Genomic DNA, 23,756 nt, shown 5'->3' on the forward strand with positions numbered 1-23,756 from the left:
AATCACAGATCCTGTCAACTGATACCGAAAAAGCATTTGACAAAATTCAATATCCATTTACAATATAAGCTTTCAGAAAACTAGGAACAGACGGACATTTCCTCCACTCAATAAAGAACTCCTACAAAAAACTTACAGCACACATCATACTTCATGGTGAAAGACTGAAGGCTTTGCCTGCAGAGACTGGGAACAAGGCAAGGATGTCTACTCTCACCATCGATATTTGACATGTTACTAGAAGTTCAAGCCAGTGAAGCAAGGGAAGAGGAATAAACAAAAGTGATGGATAAAAGGAGGATAAAATATTGTGTCCATTTGCAGAAGCCATCATGGTTGTGGTAGGCTGAATAACACCCCCACCCTAAAGGAAGGGCGTGTCCTCATGCCTGTAACATGGGAGGGTAACCGTAAACGCTGTAAGGGAGATGCAGATGTGCTCTGGTGAAGATCGTGAGATGAGAGATTTTCTGGGATGGTCTGGTAACCGCAGAATGGTCCCAAGGGTCCGTATAAGAAGAATGCAGGTAGAGTTAGCCAAGCAGAAGTCGGTGAAGTGATGGAAACCAAGGGGCAGAGCTGAACAAGCTCTAAGATGCTAGCCTGCCAGCTTCTGAAGATGGAGGAAGGGGACCAAGAGGCAGAGGATGTCAGCATTCCGGATGTGGGAAGGTAAGGACAGAAATTCTGACCTGCAATATCTAGAAGGAGCACAGTGCTCTGGTTCCATAATGTAGAACGGGCCTCCGGAACTGTAAGAGAATAAACTTGTCAGTTTAAGTCATTCAGGTCGTGGTAATTTGTCACAACATCAACAGGAACATGTCTGAAGTTGTATATGTAGAAAATCCAAAGGAATGTACAAAAATGTGTAGAAAAAGTAAAATTTGCAAGGTGTTGAAATACGAAAGCATGCAAACATCTTTGGCATTTCTGTATACTAGCAGTTTATACCTTGAAACTGAAATCAAAAATACAGTAGTACATGCAGAATTGCTCAAGGAAGAAAAAGTAGAATACGAAGAGATGTTCCAGGGCAGGGTCCCCTGGATCTGAAAGATACCGGTCGCTGGGAAATGGCAGAGGGACCCAGGGCATTTGGTAATGCGGATTATCCCCTTGTCAGAAACTACAGTTGGAATCTCAGTGACTGTCTTACATCATTATATTTTCATTTACTTCACCGTGTGTTTGTTAACCTCCACACACTTGATTTTCAAGCACCTGACCATGGCCAACCCTCAGTAAGAGATTTCACTTAACCATCTGGCCTTTCAAGTTATTTAAGACCTGAAAGAACTCTTCATATTTTGTACCCACTTTCTTCCTGTCCCTGCCTTGCATTCATTTTCATGTCACAGAAGTCACAAAGCATCCCACTGATTTGTGTATCCCTTGCAAAATGGGAAAAATGTAAACTACATATATAACCTGGGTCACAATGTGTGGAAGGAAAATTGTATTTTTAAAAATGGGGGGAGGTTACCTGGGTGGCTCACTCACTTAAGGTCTGCCTTAGGCTCAGGTCACAATCCCCTGGGATCAAGCCCCACAGAGGGCTCCTGGCTCAGTGGGAAATCTTCTTTTCCCTCTCCCTCTGCCTACTGTCCCCCTGTCCCCCCTGCTTGTTCTGTCAAATAAATAAAATCTAAAAACACATTTTACTACAATTGAAAAGGGATCATGTAACATATTACTTAAGACCCTAATTCAAAGTTGAACTTTTAAAATCATTTGGAAAATTGCTTCTAGTAATATTTATTATCTAATAAACATTTCCAAACAACTTGCATTAAACCTATGTAAAATACCTTAAGGCAATTTATCTAAATAGTATTTTATAAGCATTTTCAACAACTGTATCATATAATGGAACCTATGTGTAAAGGAGGAAAGGGAATGTAATAAATTATTAGCATGAAGAAAATCTTGTCTTTCCCAACCAAGAAATCAGGAATTTCAAGAGTAAATATTCAGTGTTTTACTACGATGGTTGACTACTGACACTTTTTTGTTTTTAAGATTTTATTTGAGAGAGACAGCATGAGTGGGGAGGATCAGAGGGAGAAGCAGACTCCCCACTGAGCAGGGAGTCCGACATGGGACTCGATCCCGGGATTCCAGAATCATGACCTGAGCTGAAGGGGGTAGCTCGACCAACTGAGTCATCCAGGCACCCCGACTACTGACACTTTTAAAGCTCACTACACCCTCTCTTCTGCCCATTTGGGCAAGGTGATAAAAGCCTGGGTGCTCCCTCCTTTGATGCCAGCTGGAAGGTCAAACCACAGCAGGCACCTTCACCCAATCCCCGTCCCACCCAGTAACCACAGTTAATACACCAAACAGGTCACCGTTTCCTGTTCTCCCAAGTCATTCTTGGATCACCTTGGCAGTCTACTGTGAAATCTTCATCAGGTAACACATGTTCTCATAATGCTTTTAGAGCACGGCATCACTAGTCTTGATAGCCAAAGCCAACGTTGGTTAGGGTTCCACCTGTTCCACTGGGTGGCCACAAGTGCGAATCAACAAGAAGTGTACTGGGGGGTGTATACATGAAATTTCTAGTTTCTCTATCAAGCAATTGTTCCCATTATACACTGTTCATCCTAAATTTTTTCATGGGTGCTCCAAGCTCAAAATAGATTATTTTTAGCCTAATTTCTGAACTTATTTTATTTCTGGATTTTTCATGCTTACTATCTTCCTATTTTCACTTTATTTAAATTAAGGTGTATATCATGGGTTTTATTTGGGCACATCATACATGAAGATATATAATCATACAGTGAATATTCATGAGTGGGAAGGCAGGTTTTAGGGAATCAGAGCGTTGAACTTGCATTGCTATGCCTTTTCTTCACTGCCACATAAATATCCTGGGGCAGAGTATGCAGAGAATAACTCTAGTGTAACGTGTGAACATATAATCCCCAAACCGTTCTTTGATCCCATCATGGAGAGAAATTGTTACAGATTCCTTCAAGCTTGAGAGCCTAATGGTGCACTGACAGTGTGTACGAAGTACTCTACAGACATGGGATAAACTTTTGGAAAAAGAACAGGACTCATTCAAGGTTATGGTGAAAATTATTTAAACTTTATTAATTAGCATGAGAGCTATGATACATTTTGAAGAAAACAGTAGCTAAATGTAGTGGCAGGAATTAACTATGAATCATGAATATAACTGTTCTGATTCTTTTTTTAAAAAAAGATTTATTTGTCAGAAAGAGTACACTTTGAGGGGGTGGGCAGAGGCAGAAGCAGGCTTCCTGCTGAGCAGGGAGCCCAATGCAGGACTTGATCCCAGAACCCTGGGATCATAACCTGAGCCAAAGGCAGACACTTAACCAAATGAGCCACCCAGGCGTCCCTACAGTTCTGATTCTTCCCATTCCACTGCCCTCTCAGGTAACTGCTCTCTTCAATTTCCAAGAAAAGGGAAATCTGTCGTTAATAATATGCCAACCTGTCAATGACAGTATAGAATGGCTATTACCATCTTCCCCTGCGTTGTTTCTACCACATAATCAGTCCCTAGGAAACAAACTCTCACTGTCCTCCGTGAAAAGGCCAGTCCCTATAATTCCTCTAGAGAAGGGGGCCCTGAACGTAACAAACACAAATTAGATGGAGGCTATGCATTATTCTCTGCCCCTCCCCCATGCAAATTCACACAGTACCAAATCTGACAACTCAGTGTCCTTGCTGGTCCAGGGAACGTGATTATGAAGAAGTCACACCCAGTGAAGCAGGTCCCTTCATATTATGAGTCCTCCTCAGAGACCATCAGGAAGGGCCTACAAGGAAGGTTTAAGATCAAGAGATTTCAAACTTCAGGTTGAAACTCATAAATAGTAATGCAGCATTTTCAACAAGTAAGTATCTTATATACAGAAAATAATGAGCTACTTCCACTCGTCCTTGTTTCCATGATACAGGAATTTTAACATTTTTTGACATAATTATTCTGCAGTAACATTTCAGGTTAATTGCAGAGAACTAAAGACTTAATTATTCCACTTATTCTTGGATTCTCTGGCATGGGTATGTCAACTGGTCAAAACATGTATCGGATTTGTAAGACTTCTCCCCGGTACGACTTCACTGGTGAATCCTGAGGACACACAGTTCCTTAAAGGCATTTCTGCATTTGGCATATTTGTTGTAGTTTCCCCTGGACAAATTCTCTCATTACTTCAGAAGTCTGAACATTTGATGAAATTTGATGATGACATTCTTCACATTTATAAGTTAGCTCTCCAATAAAAATTCTCTGATGTTCCACAGTTTTGACGCTGGGGCAAAAGCCTTAGCATACACATTATTTTTGTGTGGTTTCTCTGACAGATGTAGACTCTGACGTCATTGTGAGGCCCAGATAAGAGCTCCACCACACTTACATGGTTGCCCTTCAACATGGACTCTGTTGTTGCAAAGTATCTGGAACTCAAGGTAAGGGCTCTGCCACACTCGTTGCATTCATAATGTATTGCTCTAGTATATTCCCCAAATTTTTGATCTTTGGGTAAAATCCTTGCCACACATGCTACCTTTGTGTGGTTTCTTTACCGGGTATTAACTCATATCTAATGAAGAGTACTAATTTAAAACTTTGCCACACTTGTTACACTTGTAAATATGAACTATTCGGTGAACCCTGAGTTTAAAGCAATACCTAAAAGCCTTGCCATGTTCAGTACATTTGTAAGGTTCTCTCTAGTATGGATTATCTGATGACTGGTAAGGTGTGACCCTCCAGTGAAAGCTTTGCAACACACAGGGCATTTGTAAGTTTTCTCTCCAGAATGGATTCTTTGGTGAATCCTGAGGTCAGACCATTGTCTGAAAGCCTTGCCACATTCAATACATTTGTACGGTTTTTCTCCAGTATGAATTCTTTCATGAAGACTAAGGTGTGAACCCCTCCTAAAACCCTTGCCACACTCATTACATTTGTAAGGTCTCACACCTGTATGGATTCTCCAGAGATTTACAAGGTGTGAATTTTGACTGAAGACCTTCCACACTCTTTACATTTGTAAGTTTTCTTTCCAGTATGGATACTCTGATGAAGTGCTAGGTGTGAATTTTGACTGAAAACTTTGCCACATACATTACATTCTTTTCTGTATGGATTATCTGATGTGTACTGAGGTGTCAGCCCTAAGTAAAAGCTTTGCCACACTCATTGCATTTGAAAGGTTTCTCTCCAGAATGAATCCTGATGTCAGACCACTGTCGAAAGGTCTTGCCACATTCAGCACATGCATATGGTTTCTCTCCAGTATGATTTCTTCCATGATGCCTAAGGTGTGAACGCCTGGTAAAGGTCATGCCACATTCACTACATCGGTGAGGTTTCTCTCCAGTATGGATTACCTGACGGTAAGTTGGGCTTGACTGCACACCAAAGGCTTTACCACATTCACTACATTTATATGGTTTCTCCCCAGTATGGATTCTCCAATGTCTTGCTAGGTGTGAATTTTGACTGAAGACCTTCCCATATATATCACATTTATATGGTTTCTCTGCTGTATGGATTATCTGATGTCTAGTGAGGTGTGAGCCCTGAGTAAGGACTTTGCCACACTCGTGGCATTTGAAAGGTTTATCTCCAGCATGAAATTCTTTGGCAGATCGTGATGTTAGACCATTGTCTGAAGGCCTTGCCACATTCAGTACATTTGTATGGTTTCTTTCCAGTATGACTTCTCTCATGATGCCTAAGGTGTGAAGCCTTGATAAAAGCCTTGCCACATTCATTACATTTATGAGGTTTCTCTCCAGTGTGGATCATCTGATGGCTTATCAGGCTTGAACGCACAACGAAAGCTTTGCTGCACACATTACATTGTATGGCAATGACTCAGTATGACTTTTCTGATAGTCAACCAGGCTTGAATTCTGAGTAAAAGCTTTACCACACCCATTACATTTGTGTGGTCTCTCTCCACTATGAATACTGTGATGCTTTACCAGCTTCAAACTCTGGCAAAAACCCTTGCTACAGTCATTACATCGGTAAGGTTTCTCTCCATTATGATTTACCTGATGGTCTGTCAGGCTTGAGCGCACACTAAAGGCTTTGCCACACTCAGTACGTTTGTAAGGTTTCTCTCCAATGATTTGCAAGGTGATTGATCTCTGGTGATTTGCAAGGTGTGAGTTTTGACTAAAGGCTTTGTCACATTCATTACATTTGTAAGGTTTTTCTCCAGTATGGATTCTCTGATGACTTGCCAGGTGTGAATTTTGACTGAAGACTTTCCCACATACATTACATTTATATGGTTTCTCTCCTGTATGGATTATCTGATGCCTAGTGAGGTGTGAGCCCTGATTAAAGGTTTTGCCACAGTCATGACATCTGTAGGGTTTCTCCCTATGTGCTTTCTGCTCTTGTGCCTGTGTCGAAGGGTAAATAAAATCTCTCCCATGTTTCTTAGCAATGCCGGACCACAGGAGGAATTATCTGAGATGGTGTATCTGGGGAACCATTGGTGACAGACTTCTCAACTTCATTACATTCATAGTTTTCCCTTCAGTTTGAAACATGTGTAGTTCACCCCAAAAACTTAATCCAAGCCTACTTATAACATGCTTGTTTCCTGCATCACTTCTACCATGCTGATCTCATCTATTAGTTAGACTGTGTTTATGGATCACAGACATTTCTTAGTAATTTATGTTCTCATCTCTCCACTGCCACTTAAAGTTATGCATATTTTCTTGGATTTCCCTGAAGTAAAAATCTTTGATTTCATGGCCTTCATCCCTTTCCAACATCACTGTTTGGAATAATTCTCCTGTATTATTGTTCTCCTTTAATTGTAATTTCTTGATCACATGTGTAGGAGAGACATCTATAAGATGTAAAGAGCCATAGGTATCCTATTAATTACAACTCACAAATAAACGTTACATGTTAAAAACACAGTATTACAACAAAAGTAATACTTCTACTGAACAGTTATAAAACTTCCCACGATCTTCAAAATTTTCGGAAGACTAAAGGAACAGGATTTTTTTTTCTTTTTGCTAAAGAAAGAGTGCTCAACTGTAATACAAATTAATTTTAGGAGAGCCTAGTTTCAAACATCCAATGACAAAAACACTCATGCTGTACATACAAAATTATGTTAGCTCTCAAAGAAAGGGTATTTTTGCGGCACCTGGGTGGCTCAGTGTGTTAAGCCTCTGCCTTAGGGTCCTGGGATCAAACCCCGAATCAGGCTCTCTGCTCAGCAGGGAGCCGGCTTCCCTTCTCTCTCTGCCTGCCTCTATGCCTACTTGTGATCTCTGTCTGTCAAATGAACAAATAAAATCTTTTTAAAAAATTAATTAATTAATTAATTAATTTTTAAAAGGGTATTTTTCTTTATTTTTTAATTCCAGTGTAGTTAACATACAGTGTTATACAGCTTCAGTGTACAATATGGTGACTCAACCATTCCATCCGCCACCCTGTGCTCCTCACAAGTACCCTCCTTAATCCTCATCACCTGTTAAACCCAGCGCCCTCTCAACACCCCTCTGGTAACCATCAGTTTGTTCTCTATAGTTAAGAGTCTGTTTCTTGTCTGTCTCTTTTCCTCTTTTTCCCCCTTTGCTTGTTTGCCTTGTTTCTTAAATTCTGCATATGAGTGAAATCATATGGTATTTGTCTTTCTCTGACAGACTGATTTCATTTAGCATCACATTCTCCAGCTCCATCCATGCTGTTGCAAATGGCAAGACTTCATTCTTTTTGTGGCTGAATAGTATTCCACTATATGTATATCTTCTTCATCTATTCATCTATTGACAGACACGTGGGCCACTGCCATAATTTGGCTATTGTAAATAATTCTGTTATCAACAGAGGGGTACAGCTATCCCTTTGAATTAGTGTTTTGTAATTTTTGTATAAACATCCAGTAATGTACTTGATGGATATTAGTAGTTCTATTTTTGACTTTTTGAGGAACCTCCATATGCTTTCCCAGAGTGGCTGCACCAGAGCATATTCCCACCAACAGTGCAAGAAGGTTCATTTTTCTCCACATCCTCCCCACCACTTGCTGTAAGATAGTGCATTTTTCCACCATGACCCCAAAGCACATACTAGTTGGCAGTAAATATATGTCTTATAACTGAGAAAAAAATATTATATATAATTTTCCATATACTCGTATATAAATAAGTGCTAAAGAATATATAGCATATTACAATGGTAAGTAATCTAAAACAAGCTCATCTAATGAATAATCTAAATAAATGGCAACCCAGAATTGCAAAACAAATATAGCATTGAGAAAATGAAGAATTTTTTTAAAGATTTATTTATTTGAGAAAGAACACAGAGGGAGAGTGAAAGGGAGAAGGAGACTCCCTACTAAGCAGAAAGCCCAATGACAGCTTGATCCCTGAGATCATGACGATCATGACCTGACCTCAAGGCAGACACTTAACTTACTGAGCCAGCCAGGTGCCCCAGAAAATGAAAATGTTAATAAAACAATGTTTACAAAATGAAATTTTATAAATACTTGTTATAAAATTATCTGTACCCATGAAATATAGGCATTTTACAACATTAACCAGTGGCATATGTCAGCTATAGTGCATAAAACATCTGTAAATCACAATAAAAATTAATAAAATATTTTAGTAACCCTTGATAACACCAGAAATAAATAGTAAGTAACCATATTATAGAAAATTATAGTCTATGGAGCTTTAAATATTTCCCCTCTAGAATGAAAAAATCAAAAACAAAAACAAAAACAGGGCACCTGGGTGGCTCAGTTGGTTAAGCATCCGACTCTTGGTTTCGGTTCAGGTCATGATCTCAGGTTGTGGGATTGAGCCCTGAGGCTCCATGCTCAGTGCAGAGTCTGCTTACAAATCTCTCCCTTTGCCTGTGCCACTCCCCCACTCATATTTATTTATTAAGATAAATAAATAAAATAATTTTTTAAAAAGAAAGACTTTATTCTAGAAAGAGCCACAATATTAAAACTGGAAACTATGTTGAGGCCACTGACTTCTAAAATACCAGATGAGAAAAATACATTATACAGGGATTGGAGATAGAAGTCAGAAGTCACAATTATGATTTCCTGCATGCAGTTATGTAACAGACAAGCAACAGAGCAATCTCCTACCTACGCAGTGCCCTCTAGTTATCCGGTTCATTGTTCCCAAATATATGTAGCTCAGAGTGTATTCTTTTTCTTTTTAATTTATTGAGATAAAAAATAAAACTGTTGAGAACAAACTGCAAAATGAAAACATACAGAATATAATGCAAAGGGGTAGCTCATAATAAACATGACAAAGTTGTTATCTTCTATTAAACAGAAGTAACTTTGGAGTGTACTAAAAAAAGTGTAATATTCCGTACCATCTAACTTCACTAATTTGTATTTTCTAAAAGATTTTGTTTATTTTGAGAGAGTGTGCACCAGAGAGAGCTGGGAGAGAGGCAGTGGGAGAGGGAGAATCACAAGCAGACTCGATGAGCACGGGGCCCAATGTGGGGCTTGTGAGGTCATGACCTGAGCTGAAAGCAAGAGTCAGATGCTTAACCGACTGCACCACCAAAGACTGAGTAATATATGAACGAGGAGAAAAAGTTCCTCCAAGAGCTAAGAAGCCTTTGTTTTCCCACAGAACTCTCCTAGTGCGGAGTTTCTCAGACACTATTAATGCTGCAGCCTCTGCTCTGCCCTTCTGCATTCCCACTCATCACACGTTCCCACCTGTTTGGTTTTATGCTATTTGCTCTCGGCCCTCCACAGTCTAGGGCTCTTTCCCTTGTTCCCAAAAGGACATAATATTCAGGTCAAAAACAGAAATTTCTGTTTATAAGAAGAAAAGAACATGAACATGAGGTGCTATGGCTTTTCCAGGATCCCAGCTCTTTGTTCAGCTGAGAGAGGATATCACAGATGGATCTAGAACAAATGCTTCACAAATTCCTCCACTGCTTGCCTCCTACGTGTGTAGGAAACAGTGTAACATGCAGATTTACAGCTATCTTCCAAACTACTGAGTCAAAAGCACAGGGGAAGAAAACAGGAAACTAGAGATTTTAAAAGTTTGCCATCTGGTTTTATGCATTCTTAAACTCTAGAACAACCCCTGAAGAAAGAGAAAAGTAGAAATCCAGATGCCACATTATGAGGCTTTTCATTTCTGAGTCAATAGGGCTTCAATCTAGTCAAGCAGGGGAGGGCGTCCCAAAAGACAAACAAGGGAAAATGCAAAAGTACCCAAGGGAGGCCCCCCACTTCTGGAGGGACATTTTCCTCACCCAGGGAGACCAGGTTCCAGTAGTTCTCTAAAAAGTCAGTACTGCGTTGTCTTTACAAAGTGTTACATATTACGCTCTAGATGCTGAGTGCTATCTAGATGAGTAAGAACATGACTGCTATCTTCAGATAACAAAATCCACAGTGGCTTTAAATAGAAGTCAGAATCTAAAAACCGTGTTGAGGATAACAATGGTAATAACTTAGAAATTTGGGGTTTTTTAAAGATTTTATTTATTAGGGGGAGCAGCAGGCAGAGGGAGAGGGAGAAGCAGACTCCCCACTGAGCAGGGAGCTGGATCGGGGCTCCATCCCAGGACCCTGGGATCATGACCTGAGTCACCCAGGTACCCCTAAATGTTACTATTCTTACTATTATCCTGCTATTTAAATCATGAACCTGATAATGTAGAAAGAACTGAAGGCCATGGCATATATTTAAGATATAATTTCTACTGCTTAAAAACATGAAACTTATTTACAAAATGATGATTTTATAAAAACCATGGACTTTCACAACCATGCATGTGTCTGCACACATATAAAAAACACAAATTAACCAAAATGAGAAGAGTTCCTTCTCAACATTATTTTGAATGATTTTTTTAAAATTTTCATTCATATGTATTTCAGCTTGTTTGGGAAAATGAAAATGTATAAACTACTTAATTCAGTTTGTCAATATGACTGTACAGTAGGCTAGTAAAGAGATGGTACAAACATGAAAAAAATATAGAATATTTTAACTCCTGTCTCTATAAAATACCTGAATTTAAAAATATAAACACATTTTGTCCAGATAAGAGTAAATGAAGGGGCAAGTAAAATACTAAAAGGGTGGCAACAACCCCAGGAAAATATGCTTTAACCAAATTAGAAGAGATCCAAAATCGTGAGTGGGGAGAAAGGGGATAAAAAGAGGTTCAAAAAGGAAGAGAGAAAAAAGAAAAGAAAAAAAAAAAAAAGAAAAGAAAAGAATTTTAAAAAAAGAAAACACCTAAGAAAAATGTAAAAAAAAATATATATATATATTAGATAAACTAGTAAAAAATCGTTAAAAAAGAAAAAGGTAACAGTTAAAAAAAAAAAAAAATTTTACCCGAAGGCAAGAAAAAAAAAAAAAATGAAAAAGAAAAAATTAAATTAACTGCAAGACTAAAAAAAATCACAGGAAAAAAGCCATGAGTTCCGTGCTTGGCTTTCTCCTCCTCTGGAATTCTGCTGCTCTCCTTGGTATTGAAACCGCCCTCCTTGGTAGGTGAACTTGGTCTCGGCTGGATTTCTTGTTGTTCTTCTGGGGGAGGGGCCTGTTGTAGTGATTCTCAAGTGTCTTTGCCCCAGGCGGAATTACACCGCCCTTACCCGGGGCCGGGGTGAGTAATCCGCTCGGGTTTGCTTTCAGGAGCTTTTGTTCCCTGAGCGCTTTCCGTAGAGTTCCAGAGGACGGGAATACAAATGGCGGCCTCCTGGTCTCCGGCCCGGAGGAGCCGAGAGCCCAGGGCCCCACTCCTCAGTGCGCCCTCAGAGAACAGCGCCCAGTTACTCCCGTCTGCCTGACCTCCGGCCGCGCTCCGAGCTCACCGAGCCTGCGACCGGTTCAAGGTAACACGGAGCTGCGAGCTTACTGTCGGCTCTGTCTCTGTAGCCGGCTTTCCCGTTCCAATACCCGCAAGCTCTGCGACACTCAGACACCCCCGATCCTTCTGTGACCCTGCGGGACCTGAGGCCACGCTGACCCCGTGTGGGCTTCGCCCCGGTTTAGCCTCTGGAGCGATGTCCCTCAGCGGAACAGACTTTTAAAAGTCCTGATTTTGTGCGCGGTTGCTCCGCCGCTTGCCGGGAGCCGGCCCCTCCCCCCGGGGTCTATCTTCCCGTCGCTTTGGATTCACTTCTCCGCTGGTCCTACCTTTCAGAAAGTGGCTGATTTTCTGTTTCCAGAATTGCTGTTCTTCTTCTCTTCGATCTGCCGATGGATTTTCAGGTGTTTGCAATCTTTAGATAAGCTATCTAGCTGATCTCCGGCTAGCTGAAGCAGTCTCAGCTTGCTACTTCTCCGCCATATCTGGACAAAATGACAAGACGGAAAAATTCAACACAAAAAAAAGAACAAGAGGCAGTACCGAAGGCTAGGGACCTAATCAATACAGACATCGGTAATATGTCAGATCTAGAGTTCAGAATGACAATTCTCAAGGTTCTAGCCGGGCTCGAAAAAGGCATGGAAGATATTAGAGAAACCCTCTCGAGAGATATAAAAGCCCTTTCTGGAGAAATAAAAGAACTAAAATCTAACCAAGTTGAAATCAAAAAATCTATTAATGAGGTGCAATCAAAAATGGAGGCTCTCACTGCTAGGATAAATGAGGCAGAAGACAGAATTAGTGATATAGAAGACCAAATGACAGAGAATAAAGAAGCTGATCAAAAGAGGGACAAACAGCTACTGGACCACGAGGGGAGAATTCGAGAGATAAGTGACACCATAAGACGAAAAACAACATTAGAATAATTGGGATTCCAGAAGAAGAAGAAAGTGAGAGGGGAGCAGAAGGTATACTGGAGAGAATTATTGGGGAGAATTTCCCCAATATGGCAAAGGGAACGAGCATCAAAATTCAGGAGGTTCAGAGAATGCCCCTCAAAATCAATAAGAATAGGCCCACACCTCGTCACCTAATAGTAAAATTTACAAGTCTCAATGACAAAGAGAAAATCCTGAAAGCAGCCCGGGAAAAGAAGTCTGTAACATACAATGGTAAAAATATTAGATTGGCAGCTGACTTATCCACAGAGACCTGGCAGGCCAGAAAGAGCTGGCATGATATTTTCAGAGCACTAAATGAGAAAAACATGCAGCCAAGAATACTATATCCAGCTAGGCTATCATTGAAAATAGAAGGAGAGATTAAAAGCTTCCAGGACAAACAACAACTGAAAGAATTTGCAAATACCAAACCAGCTCTACAGGAAATCTTGAAAGGGGTCCTCTAAGCAAAGAGAGAGCCTACAAGTGGTAGATCAGAAAGGAACAGAGACCATATACAGTAACAGTCACCTTACAGGCAATACAATGGCACTAAATTCATATCTCTCAATAGTTACCCTGAATGTGAATGGGCTAAATGCCCCTGTCAAAAGACACAGGGTATCAGAATGGATAAAAAAACAAAACCCATCTATATGTTGCCTCCAAGAAACACATTTTAAGCCCGAAGACACCTCCAGATTTAAAGTGAGGGGGTGGAAAAGAATTTACCATGCTAATGGACATCAGAAGAAAGCAGGAGTGGCAATCCTTATATCAGATCAATTAGATTTTAAGCCAAAGACTATAATAAGAGATGAGGAAGGACACTATATCATACTCAAAGGGTCTGTCCAACAAGAAGATTTAACAATTTTAAATATCTATGCCCCCAATGTGGGAGCAGCCAACTATATAAACCAATTAATAACAAAATCAAAGAAACACATCAACAATAATACAATGATAGTAGGGGACTTTAACACTCCCCTCACTGAAATGGACAGGTCATCCAAGCAAAAGATCAGCAAGGATATAAAGGCCTTAAATGACACACTGGACCAGATGGACATCACAGATATATTCAGAATATTTCATCCCAAAGCAACAGAATACACATTCTTCTCTAGTGCACATGGAACATTCTCCAGAATAGATCACATCCTCGGTCCTAAATCAGGACTCAACCGGTATCAAAAGATTGGGATCATTCCCTGCATATTTTCAGACCACAATGCTCTAAAGCTAGAACTCAACCACAAAAGGAAGTTTGGAAAGAACCCAAATACATGGAGACTAAACAGTATCCTTCTAAAGAATGAATGGGTCAACCGGGAAATTAAAGAAGAATTGAAAAAAATCATGGAAACAAATGATAATGAAAACACAACGGTTCAAAATCTGTGGGACACAACAAAGGCAGTCCTGAGAGGAAAATATATAGCGGTACAAGCCCTTCTCAAGAAACAAGAAAGGTCTCAGGTACACAACCTAACCCTACACCTAAAGGAGCTGGAGAAAGAACAAGAAAGAAACCCTAAGCCCAGCAGGAGAAGAGAAATCATAAAGATCAGAGCAGAAATCAATGAAATAGAAACCAAAAAAACAATAGAACAAATCAACGAAACTAGGAGCTGGTTCTTTGAAAGAATTAATAAAATTGATAAACCCCTGGCCCGACTTATCAAAAAGAAAAGAGAAAGGACCCAAATAAATAAAATCATGAATGAAAGAGGAGAGATCACAACTAACACCAAAGAAATACAAACTATTATAAGAACATACTATGAGCAACTCTACGGCAATAAATTTGACAATCTGGAAGAAATGGATGCATTCCTAGAAACATATAAACTACCACAACTGAACCAGGAAGAAATAGAAAGCCTGAACAGACCCATAACCAGTAAGGAGATTGAAACAGTCATTAAAAATCTCCAAACAAACAAAAGCCCAGGGCCAGACGGCTTTCCGGGGGAATTCTACCAAACATTTAATGAAGAACTAATTCCTATTCTCCTGAAACTGTTCCAAAAAATAGAAATGGAAGGAAAACTTCCAAACTCATTTTATGAGGCCAGCATCACCTTGATCCCAAAACCAGACAAGGATCCCACCAAAAAAGAGAGCTATAGACCGATATCCTTGATGAACACAGATGCGAAAATACTCAACAAAATACTAGCCAATAGGATTCAACAGTACATTAAAAAGATTATTCACCACGACCAAGTGGGATTTATTCCAGGGCTGCAAGGTTGGTTCAACATCCGCAAATCAGTCAATGTGATACAACACATCAATAAAAGAAAGAACAAGAACCATATGATACTCTCAATAGATGCTGAAAAAGCATTTGACAAAGTACAACATCCCTTCCTGATCAAAACTCTTCAAAGTGTAGGGATAGAGGGCACATACCTCAATATCATCAAAGCCATCTATGAAAAACCCACCGCAAATATCATTCTCAATGGAGAAAAACTGAAAGCTTTTCCGCTAAGGTCAGGAACACGGCAGGGATGTCCATTATCACCACTGCTATTCAACATTGTACTAGAGGTCCTAGCCTCAGCAATCAGACAACAAAAGGAAATTAAAGGCATCCAAATCGGCAAAGAAGAAGTCAAATTATCACTCTTCGCAGATGATATGATACTATATGTGGAAAACCCAAAAGAATGCACTCCAAAACTGCTAGAACTTATACAGGAATTCAGTAAAGTGTCAGGATATAAAATCAATGCACAGAAATCAGTTGCATTTCTCTACACCAACAGCAAGACAGAAGAAAGAGATATTAAGGAGTCAATCCCATTTACAATTGCATCCAAAACCATAAGATACCTAGGAATAAACCTAACCAAAGAGACACAGAATCTATACTCAGAAAACTATAAAGTACTCATGAAAGAAATTGAGGAAGACACAAAGAAATGGAAAAATGTTCCATGCTCCTGGATTGGAAGAATAAATATTGTGAAAATGTCTATGCTACCTAAAGCAATCTACACATTTAATGCAATTCCTATCAAAGTACCATCCATCTTTTTCAAAGAAATGGAACAAATAATTCTAAAATTTATATGGAACCAGAAAAGACCTCGAATAGCCAAAGGGATATTGAAAAAGAAAGCCAACGTTGGTGGCATCACAATTCCGGACTTCAAGCTCTATTACAAAGCTGTCATCATCAAGACAGCATGGTACTGGCACAAAAACAGACACATAGATCAATGGAACAGAATAGAGAGCCCAGAAATAGACCCTCAAATCTATGGTCAACTAATCTTCGACAAAGCAGGAAAGAATGTCCAATGGAAAAAGACAGACAGCCTTTTCAATAAATGGTGCTGGGAAAATTGGACAGCCACATGCAGAAAAATGAAATTGGACCATTTCCCTTACACCACACACAAAAATAGACTCAAAATGGATGAAGGACCTCAATGTACGAAAGGAATCCATCAAAATCCTTGAGAACACGGGCAGCAACCTCTTCGACCTCTGCCGCAGCAACATCCTCCTAGGAACAACGCAAAAGGCAAGGGAAGCAAGGGAAAAAATGAACTACTGGGATTTCATCAAGATCAAAAGCTTTTGCACAGCAAAGGAAACAGTTAACAAAATCAAAAGACAACTGACAGAATGGGAGAAGATATTTGCAAACGACATATCAGATAAAGGACTAGTGTCCAGAATCTATAAAGAACTTAGCAAACTCAACACCCAAAGAACAAATAATCCAATCAAGAAATGGGCAGAAGACATGAACAGACATTTCTGCAAAGAAGACATCCAGATGGCCAACAGACACATGAAAAAGTGCTCCATATCACTCGGCATCAGGGAAATACAAATCAAAACCACAATGAGATATCACCTCACACCAGTCAGAATGGCTAAAATCAACAAGTCAGGAAATGACAGATGCTGGCGAGGATGCGGAGAAAGGGGAACCCTCCTACACTGTTGGTGGGAATGCAAGCTGGTGCAGCCACTCTGGAAAACAGCATGGAGGTTCCTCAAAATGTTGAAAATAGAACTGCCCTATGACCCAGCAATTGCACTATTGGGTATTTACCCTAAAGATACAAATGTAGTGATCCAAAGGGACACATGCACCCGAATGTTTATAGCAGCAATGTCCACAATAGCCAAACTATGGAAAGAACCTAGATGTCCATCAACAGATGAATGGATCAAGAAGATGTGGTATATATACACAATGGAATACTATGCAGCCATCAAAAGAAATGAAATCTTGCCATTTGCAACAACATGGATGGAACTAGAGCGTATCATGCTTAGCGAAATAAGTCAAGCAGAGAAAGACAACTATCATATGATCTCCCTGATATGAGGAAGTGGTGATGCAACATGGAGGCTTAAGTGGGTAGAAGAATAAATGAAACAAGATGGGATTGGGAGGGAGACAAACCATAAGTGACTCTTAATCTCACAAAACAAACTGAGGGTTGCCGGGGGGAGGGGGTTTGGGAGAAGGGGGTGGGATTATGGACATTGGGGAGGGTATGTGATTTGGTGAGTGCTGTGAAGTGTGTAAACCTGGTGATTCACAGACCTGTACCCCTGGGGATAAAAATATATGTTTATAAAAATAAAAAAAAAAAAAAAAAAAAAAAAAAAAAAAAAAAAATATAAACACAATTTTACCATTTAAATGTAGATGCATAAGCATTAACGAAATCAAATAGTTTGTTTATTCCACTAATAAAGCAAGAGTTGAAGATTAGAAGAGTCACTGGAATTAAACACTAACTGAACAGATTAACATTTTAAAAATTTTTTTAAAGATTTTTATTTATTTGACAGAGAGATCACAAGTAGGCAAAGAGGCAGGCAGTAGTGGGGCAGGGAAGCAGGCTCCCTGCTCAGCAGAGAGCCTGATGTGGGGCTTGATCCCAGGACCGAGAGGCTTAACCCACGGGAGCCACCCAGGTATCCGTGAACAGATTACAATTAAAAACATGTATCACAGGGATGCCTGGGTGGCTCAGTTGGTTAAGGGGCTGCCTTTGCCTCAGATCATGATCCCAGTGTCCTGGGATTGAGTCCCACATCAGGCTCCTTGCTTGGCAGGGAGCTTGCTTCTCCCTCTGCCTCTCTGCCTGCCTGTGTTCACGCTCTCTCTCTCTCTCTCTGACAAATAAAGAAATAAAATCTTAAAACAACCATGTATCACAGTAATAGACACTTGAAAAAAATGACAAAAAGGAAATTGGGGAAAAACTATTATTATTAAGCAATAACTTTTCACCAAATGTTATGACCCAGTCAAAAACACTGTATGCATTTCCTCTGACATTCTGGTGGAGGACAGAGGCTTGCTGGGGCTCTTGCCATTCACCAGCCTACAGCGGGCCTGAGCAGGGACCAGATTCCTCTGGCTAACGGAGGAAAAAAGAGTGAGAGAGAAAGTCAAAGAGCTGCACTGTTGAAATTCACATATCTAAGGACAGAAATAGGCTAAAAAAGAAAGAGAGATAAAGATATTCCACACAAATGGGATCCTAAAGAGAGCAGGGGTGGCTGTATCAGACAAAACAGACTATGAGACAAAAACTGCCACAAGAGACAAAGGACATTATAACAATAAGAGGGTCAATTCACCAGGAAGATGCAATAATTAGAAACACATAGATGCATAACATTAGAGCCCTCAAATATATGAAGTAAATACTAACAGCAGACTCCAGTACCCAGTTTCAGAAGATCTAGAAGGTAACAGAGGACCTGAACAGCACCGTTACCAAATGCAGGACCCACCAGAGAGACAGAAAACTCCACCCAGCAAGGGCAGAACATGGTCTTCTACAGCACACATGGAACATTCTCCACGACAGACCACATGTCATGCCACAAAACAAACCTTAACAAGTTTAGGAAGACTGAAACCATAAAAAGCATCTTCTCTAACCACAGTGAATCGAAACTAGAAACAAATAGCAAAAAGGAAATATAAAAATCCACCAAATGTGGACATTGAAACAATTCATTCTTAAGCAGTGGGTCAAGGAAGAAACCACAAGGAATTTTTAAAGCTTCAGATGAAAATGAAAATGTAACTTACCCAAAAGTAGGGATGTGATGAAAGCAACACTGAGAGGGGTGTCTACATGGTGAATATTTACATTAACAAGCGGAAAGATCTCAAATTAGAAATCTAATTTTACACTTCAAGGAAGCAGAAAAAGAACAATCTGAACCCAATTTAGCAGAGTATAGCAGAGGCAATGAAAGAGGATAAAAAATACAAAAATTGGCAAACCAGGAGTTGAGTTTTTGAAAAGATTAACAAGCTGACAAACCCTTGGCTAGACCAATTTAAAACAACAACAACAACAGAGGCACCTGGGCAGCACAGCCAGCTAAGCCTCTGATCTTGGTTTCAGCTCAGGTCCCAATCTCAGGGTGGTGAGACTGAGCCCCATGTGGGCTCCATGCTCAGCACGAGGCCTGCTTAAGAATCCCTCCCCTCTCCTTCTACTCCTCCCTCCCCATGCTCTCTTTCTCCCTCTCCCAAATAAATAAATCTAAAAAAACAAACAAAAAAAGAAATGAAAGAGGGGACATTACAACTAATGACACAAAGTTTTAGAAAGGACTCTAAGAGGGTGCTAGGAACAATTCCATGCCAACAACGCACAACCTGGAAGAAAAGGATAAATTCGGCGAGACATACAACCTACCAAGACCTAATCATGAAGAAGTGACAAATGTGAACAGAATTGTACCTACAGAGGACATGCAGGTAGGAATCAAAAATCTCCAACATAGAAGAGCCCAGGACCAGATGGCTTCACCAAAGAATTCTGCCAAACATTTCCAGGAAAATTAACACATATCCTGCCAAAAATCATCCAAAGGGTTGACAATGGAACACTTGCAAACTCATTCTATAAAATCTTCATGATTCTGATATGAGCCCCAGATAAACACACAGGAATGAAAGAAAACTACAGACCAATATCCCTAATCAACACTTAATCATGTGCTGCATAAACAATGACTTCTGGAACGTTGAGAAGAAATTTTTAAAAATAAATTTAAAAAAATTTTTTTTAATTTTTTATTTTTTATAAACATATATTTTTATCCCCAGGGGTACAGGTCTGTGAATCACCGGGTTTACACACTTCACAGCACTCACCACAGCACATACCCTCCCCAATGTCCATAATCCCAGCCCCTTCTCCCCAACCCCCTCCCCCCAGCAACCCTCAGTTTGTTTTGTGAGATTAAGAGTCACTTATGGTTTGGCTCCCTCCCAATCCCATCTTGTTTCATTTATTATTCTCCTACCCACTTAAGCCCCCATGTTGCATCACCACTTCCTCATATCAGGGAGATCATATGATAGTTGTCTTTCTCTGCTTGACTTATTTCCCTAAGCATGATACGCTCTAGTTCCATCCATGTTGTCGCAAATGGCAAGATTTCATTTCTTTTGATGGCTGCATAGTATTCCATTGTGTATATATACCACATCTTCTTGATCCATTCATCTGTTGATGGACATCTAGGTTCTTTCCATAGTTTGGCTATTGTGGACATTGCTGCTATAAACATTCGGGTGCACATGCCCCTTTGGATCACTACGTTTGTATCTTTAGGGTAAATACCCAGTAGTGCAATGGCTGGGTCATAGGGCAGTTCTATTTTCAACATTTTGAGGAACCTCCATCCTGTTTTCCAGAGTGGCTGCACCAGCTTGCATTCCCACCAACAGTATAGGAGGGTTCCCCTTTCTCCACATCCTCGCCAGCATCTGTCATTTCCTGACTTGTTGATTTTAGCCATTCTGACTGGTGTGAGGTGATATCTCATTGTGGTTTTGATTTGTATTTCCTGATGCCGAGTGATATGGAGCACTTTTTCATGTGTCTGTTGGCCATCTGGATGTCTTCTTTGCAGAAATGTCTGTTCATGTCCTCTGCCCATTTCTTGATTGGATTATTTGTTCTTTGGGTGTTGAGTTTGCTAAGTTCTTTATAGATTCTGGACACTAGTCCTTTATCTGATATGTCGTTTGCAAATATCTTCTCCCAGTCTGTCAGTTGTCTTTTGATTTTGTTAACTGTTTCCTTTGCTGTGCAAAAGCTTTTGATCTTGATGAAATCCCAATAGTTCATTTTTGCCCTTGCTTCCCTTGCCTTTGGCGATGTTCCTAGGAAGATGTTGCTACGGCTGAGGTTGAAGAGGTTGCTGCCTGTGTTCTCCTCAAAGATTTTGATGGATTCCTTTTGCACATTAAGGTCCTTTATCCATTTTGAGTCTATTTTTGTGTGTGGTGTAAGGAAATGGTCCAATTTCATTTTTCTGCATGTGGCTGTCCAATTTTCCCAGCACAAATTTTTTTTTAAAGATTTTATTTATCTATTTGACAGAGAGAGAGATCACAAGTAGGCAGAGAAGCAGACAGAGAGAGAGGAGGAAGCAGGCTCCCTGCTGAGCAGAGAGCCTGATGCGGGGCTCGATCCCAGGACTCTGAGATCATGACCTGAGCTGAAGGCAGCGGCTTAACCCACTGAGCTACCCAGGCGCCACCAAAAATAAATAAAATTTTTTTTTAAACCCTTAACAAAATACTAGCAAACCAAGTTCAATAGTACATCAAAATGGGTGTCCATCATAACCAAGTGGAATTTATTCCTTCAAGATAAGGATGATTCAACATACAAAAATCAATCAAGGTAATACACTAACAGAATGTACTAACAGAAAGAAGGGGGGGATGCTGAACATCTCAATTAATGCAGGAAAAGCCTTTTGGACAAAATTAAACATTTCAGGATAAAAACACTCCCAAACCAGGAAGGGTAGACCACCCTGACATAACCAAAGCCATATACAAAATGTACACCACTGGCATACTCCACGCTGAGAGATGGGAAGCTTTCCCTTGAAGATGAAGAAGGAGGCAAGCATTCACGCTCTCAGCATTACTATTCAACAGAGTCCCAGAAATCCTAGCCACAGAAATTACCAAGGAAAAGAAATAAAAGCCATACAAATTCGAAAAGGTTGATTTCATATTTTAAAACTAATGATGACGAAAACGTTCCATTCCATTCCCAATCACTAAAATTTTGAGGTTTTGTTTTTGTTTTTTAACTTAAGTCATCTCTATACCCAATGTGAGCTCGAACTCACGATCCCGAGATCAGGAGTCACGTGCTCTTCTGACTGAGCCAGCCAGGCTCCCCTAATCATTAAAATTTTGAAGGCAGTGACTCACCTGTTCAGCTTCACATGCAGTATAATAACAGGCAGAACAGATTTCTCTGTATTGGTCTCCTTTTCCAGAAGTTATCAAGTATTTGTGGACATTAATACATGACTTCACGTGCAGTTTCTTTTACCCTAGCTTACAGAGAGCTGACAGCGCATCCAGATGTGGCCCCTGAGTGACCCCAATGGTGCTGCCCAGCCACACGGACACCACGAGGCCCACACCTATGTCTCCCATCTACGCCTGGGGTGAAGCTCATGGGAGTGTGCCCAATGGCATCTCCTCATAGGCCCCAGGCCCCTGGGTCATGATGAGAAGAAATCTAAGTGGGGACGGGATGAGGGAAGGCCTGAGTGAGTGCGAACGAGCACCAGTCAAGGGTATGTTAGAGATTAGTAAGCGCAATAGGAAGGAGAAACGGAACATCAACCAAGAATGGGTCTACCTGAGAAAAGGCCATTCCGGACTCTTCTTTCTTTTCTCTTTCTCCTTCTCTGAGTCTCTTCCTCCGGCAACATGAATATTTGAAGTCAGCCTTGGAAGTTGAAAATACAACATTTAGGGGGCACCTGGGTGGCTCAGTGGGTTAAGCCGCTGCCTTTGGCTCGGGTCATGATCTCAGGGTCCTGGGATCGAGTCCCACATCGGGCTCTCTACTCAGCAGGGAGCCTGCTTCCTCCTCTCTCTCTGCCTGCCTCTCTGCCTACTTGTGTTGTCTGTCAAATAAATAAATAAAATAAAAATTTTAAAAATCTTAAAAAAAAAAAAGAAAGAAAGAAAATACAACGTTTAATGCTTCGAATGATCACATCCCACCCAATGCCACAACCACACACACAGGGGAGCCCTCACCATGTGGGAGAGATGGGCTCTGCTGCCCACCACTGCAGGAGGGGCTCCTGCACAAATACCGACCAGTGAGCTCTGCCTCCCCCTGCTTCCGACCGCATTCCCTTCCTGGCGAAGCCCTCACAGACACGCAGCGGTGGGGGTCTCAGCTGCACTGACCCCCCTTCAAATCGCAAACGCCGTGATTGAACCCCATGTGGAGCAGAACCCCACTCACCCTCAGCCCAGATCTCAGCCATCAGACACAAAGGACCCAGAACCTTGGTGCTTTGTGCTGAATACAGATCAGAAACACCTGCGGCACTTTAAGTATTAGCAAGGCTGCTCTCCCTGCACCCCAACTATCTGAAGGGAAATCTATGCTGGGGAGGGGCACAAAAGATGTATCTGCAAGACGCCTGAGTTATCTCATATGAAGCTGGGGGGACTGGGCACCACCCAGAGGAGGCAGGATCAAGACACCTCCCGTTTTTTCTTTCCCAGCTTTTACCGCAGCATAGTTGGCAAAAATTATGTCTATTTAGGTGTATGACATAATCATCTGAAGTGTGTACACACTGTGAAATACTCATCACAATCAGCTTGTGTCCAACACCTCACAATTACCATTTTGTGTGCTTGTGTGTGGCAAGAACACTTAAGATGCACTCTCTAGGCAAATTTCAAGTCTTTAATACTTTATGATTAACTACAGTCACTGTTCTTTAGATGAGATACCTGAACTTATTCATTTTATGAATGGAAGGTTGTACCTCTGACAAACATCTCCCCGATTTTCCAAGTCTCCCGACCCCTGGTATCTACCAATCTACTCTATGGT

The 23,756-nt window shown here is 40.7% G+C and overlaps 1 protein-coding gene across 1 annotated transcript; it reads right to left on the bottom strand.

Moving 5' to 3' along the window:
• Positions 1 to 598: 598 nt before the first annotated feature.
• On the bottom strand, positions 599 to 22,324 carry LOC123391217 (zinc finger protein 665-like). Its single transcript, XM_045077277.1, is given in 8 exon segments — positions 599 to 752; positions 4,846 to 5,027; positions 5,185 to 5,508; positions 5,678 to 5,816; positions 5,879 to 6,442; positions 6,444 to 6,546; positions 6,549 to 6,598; positions 22,218 to 22,324. Coding segments are annotated over 8 exon segments (1,623 nt in total).
• Between the last annotated feature and the right edge of the window lie 1,432 nt (positions 22,325 to 23,756).

Source organism: Mustela putorius, unplaced genomic scaffold (assembly GCF_011764305.1).
Source record: "Mustela putorius furo isolate JIRA1106 unplaced genomic scaffold, ASM1176430v1.1 tig00000196_pilon_pilon_pilon, whole genome shotgun sequence".
Lineage (NCBI taxonomy): Eukaryota > Metazoa > Chordata > Mammalia > Carnivora > Mustelidae > Mustela > Mustela putorius.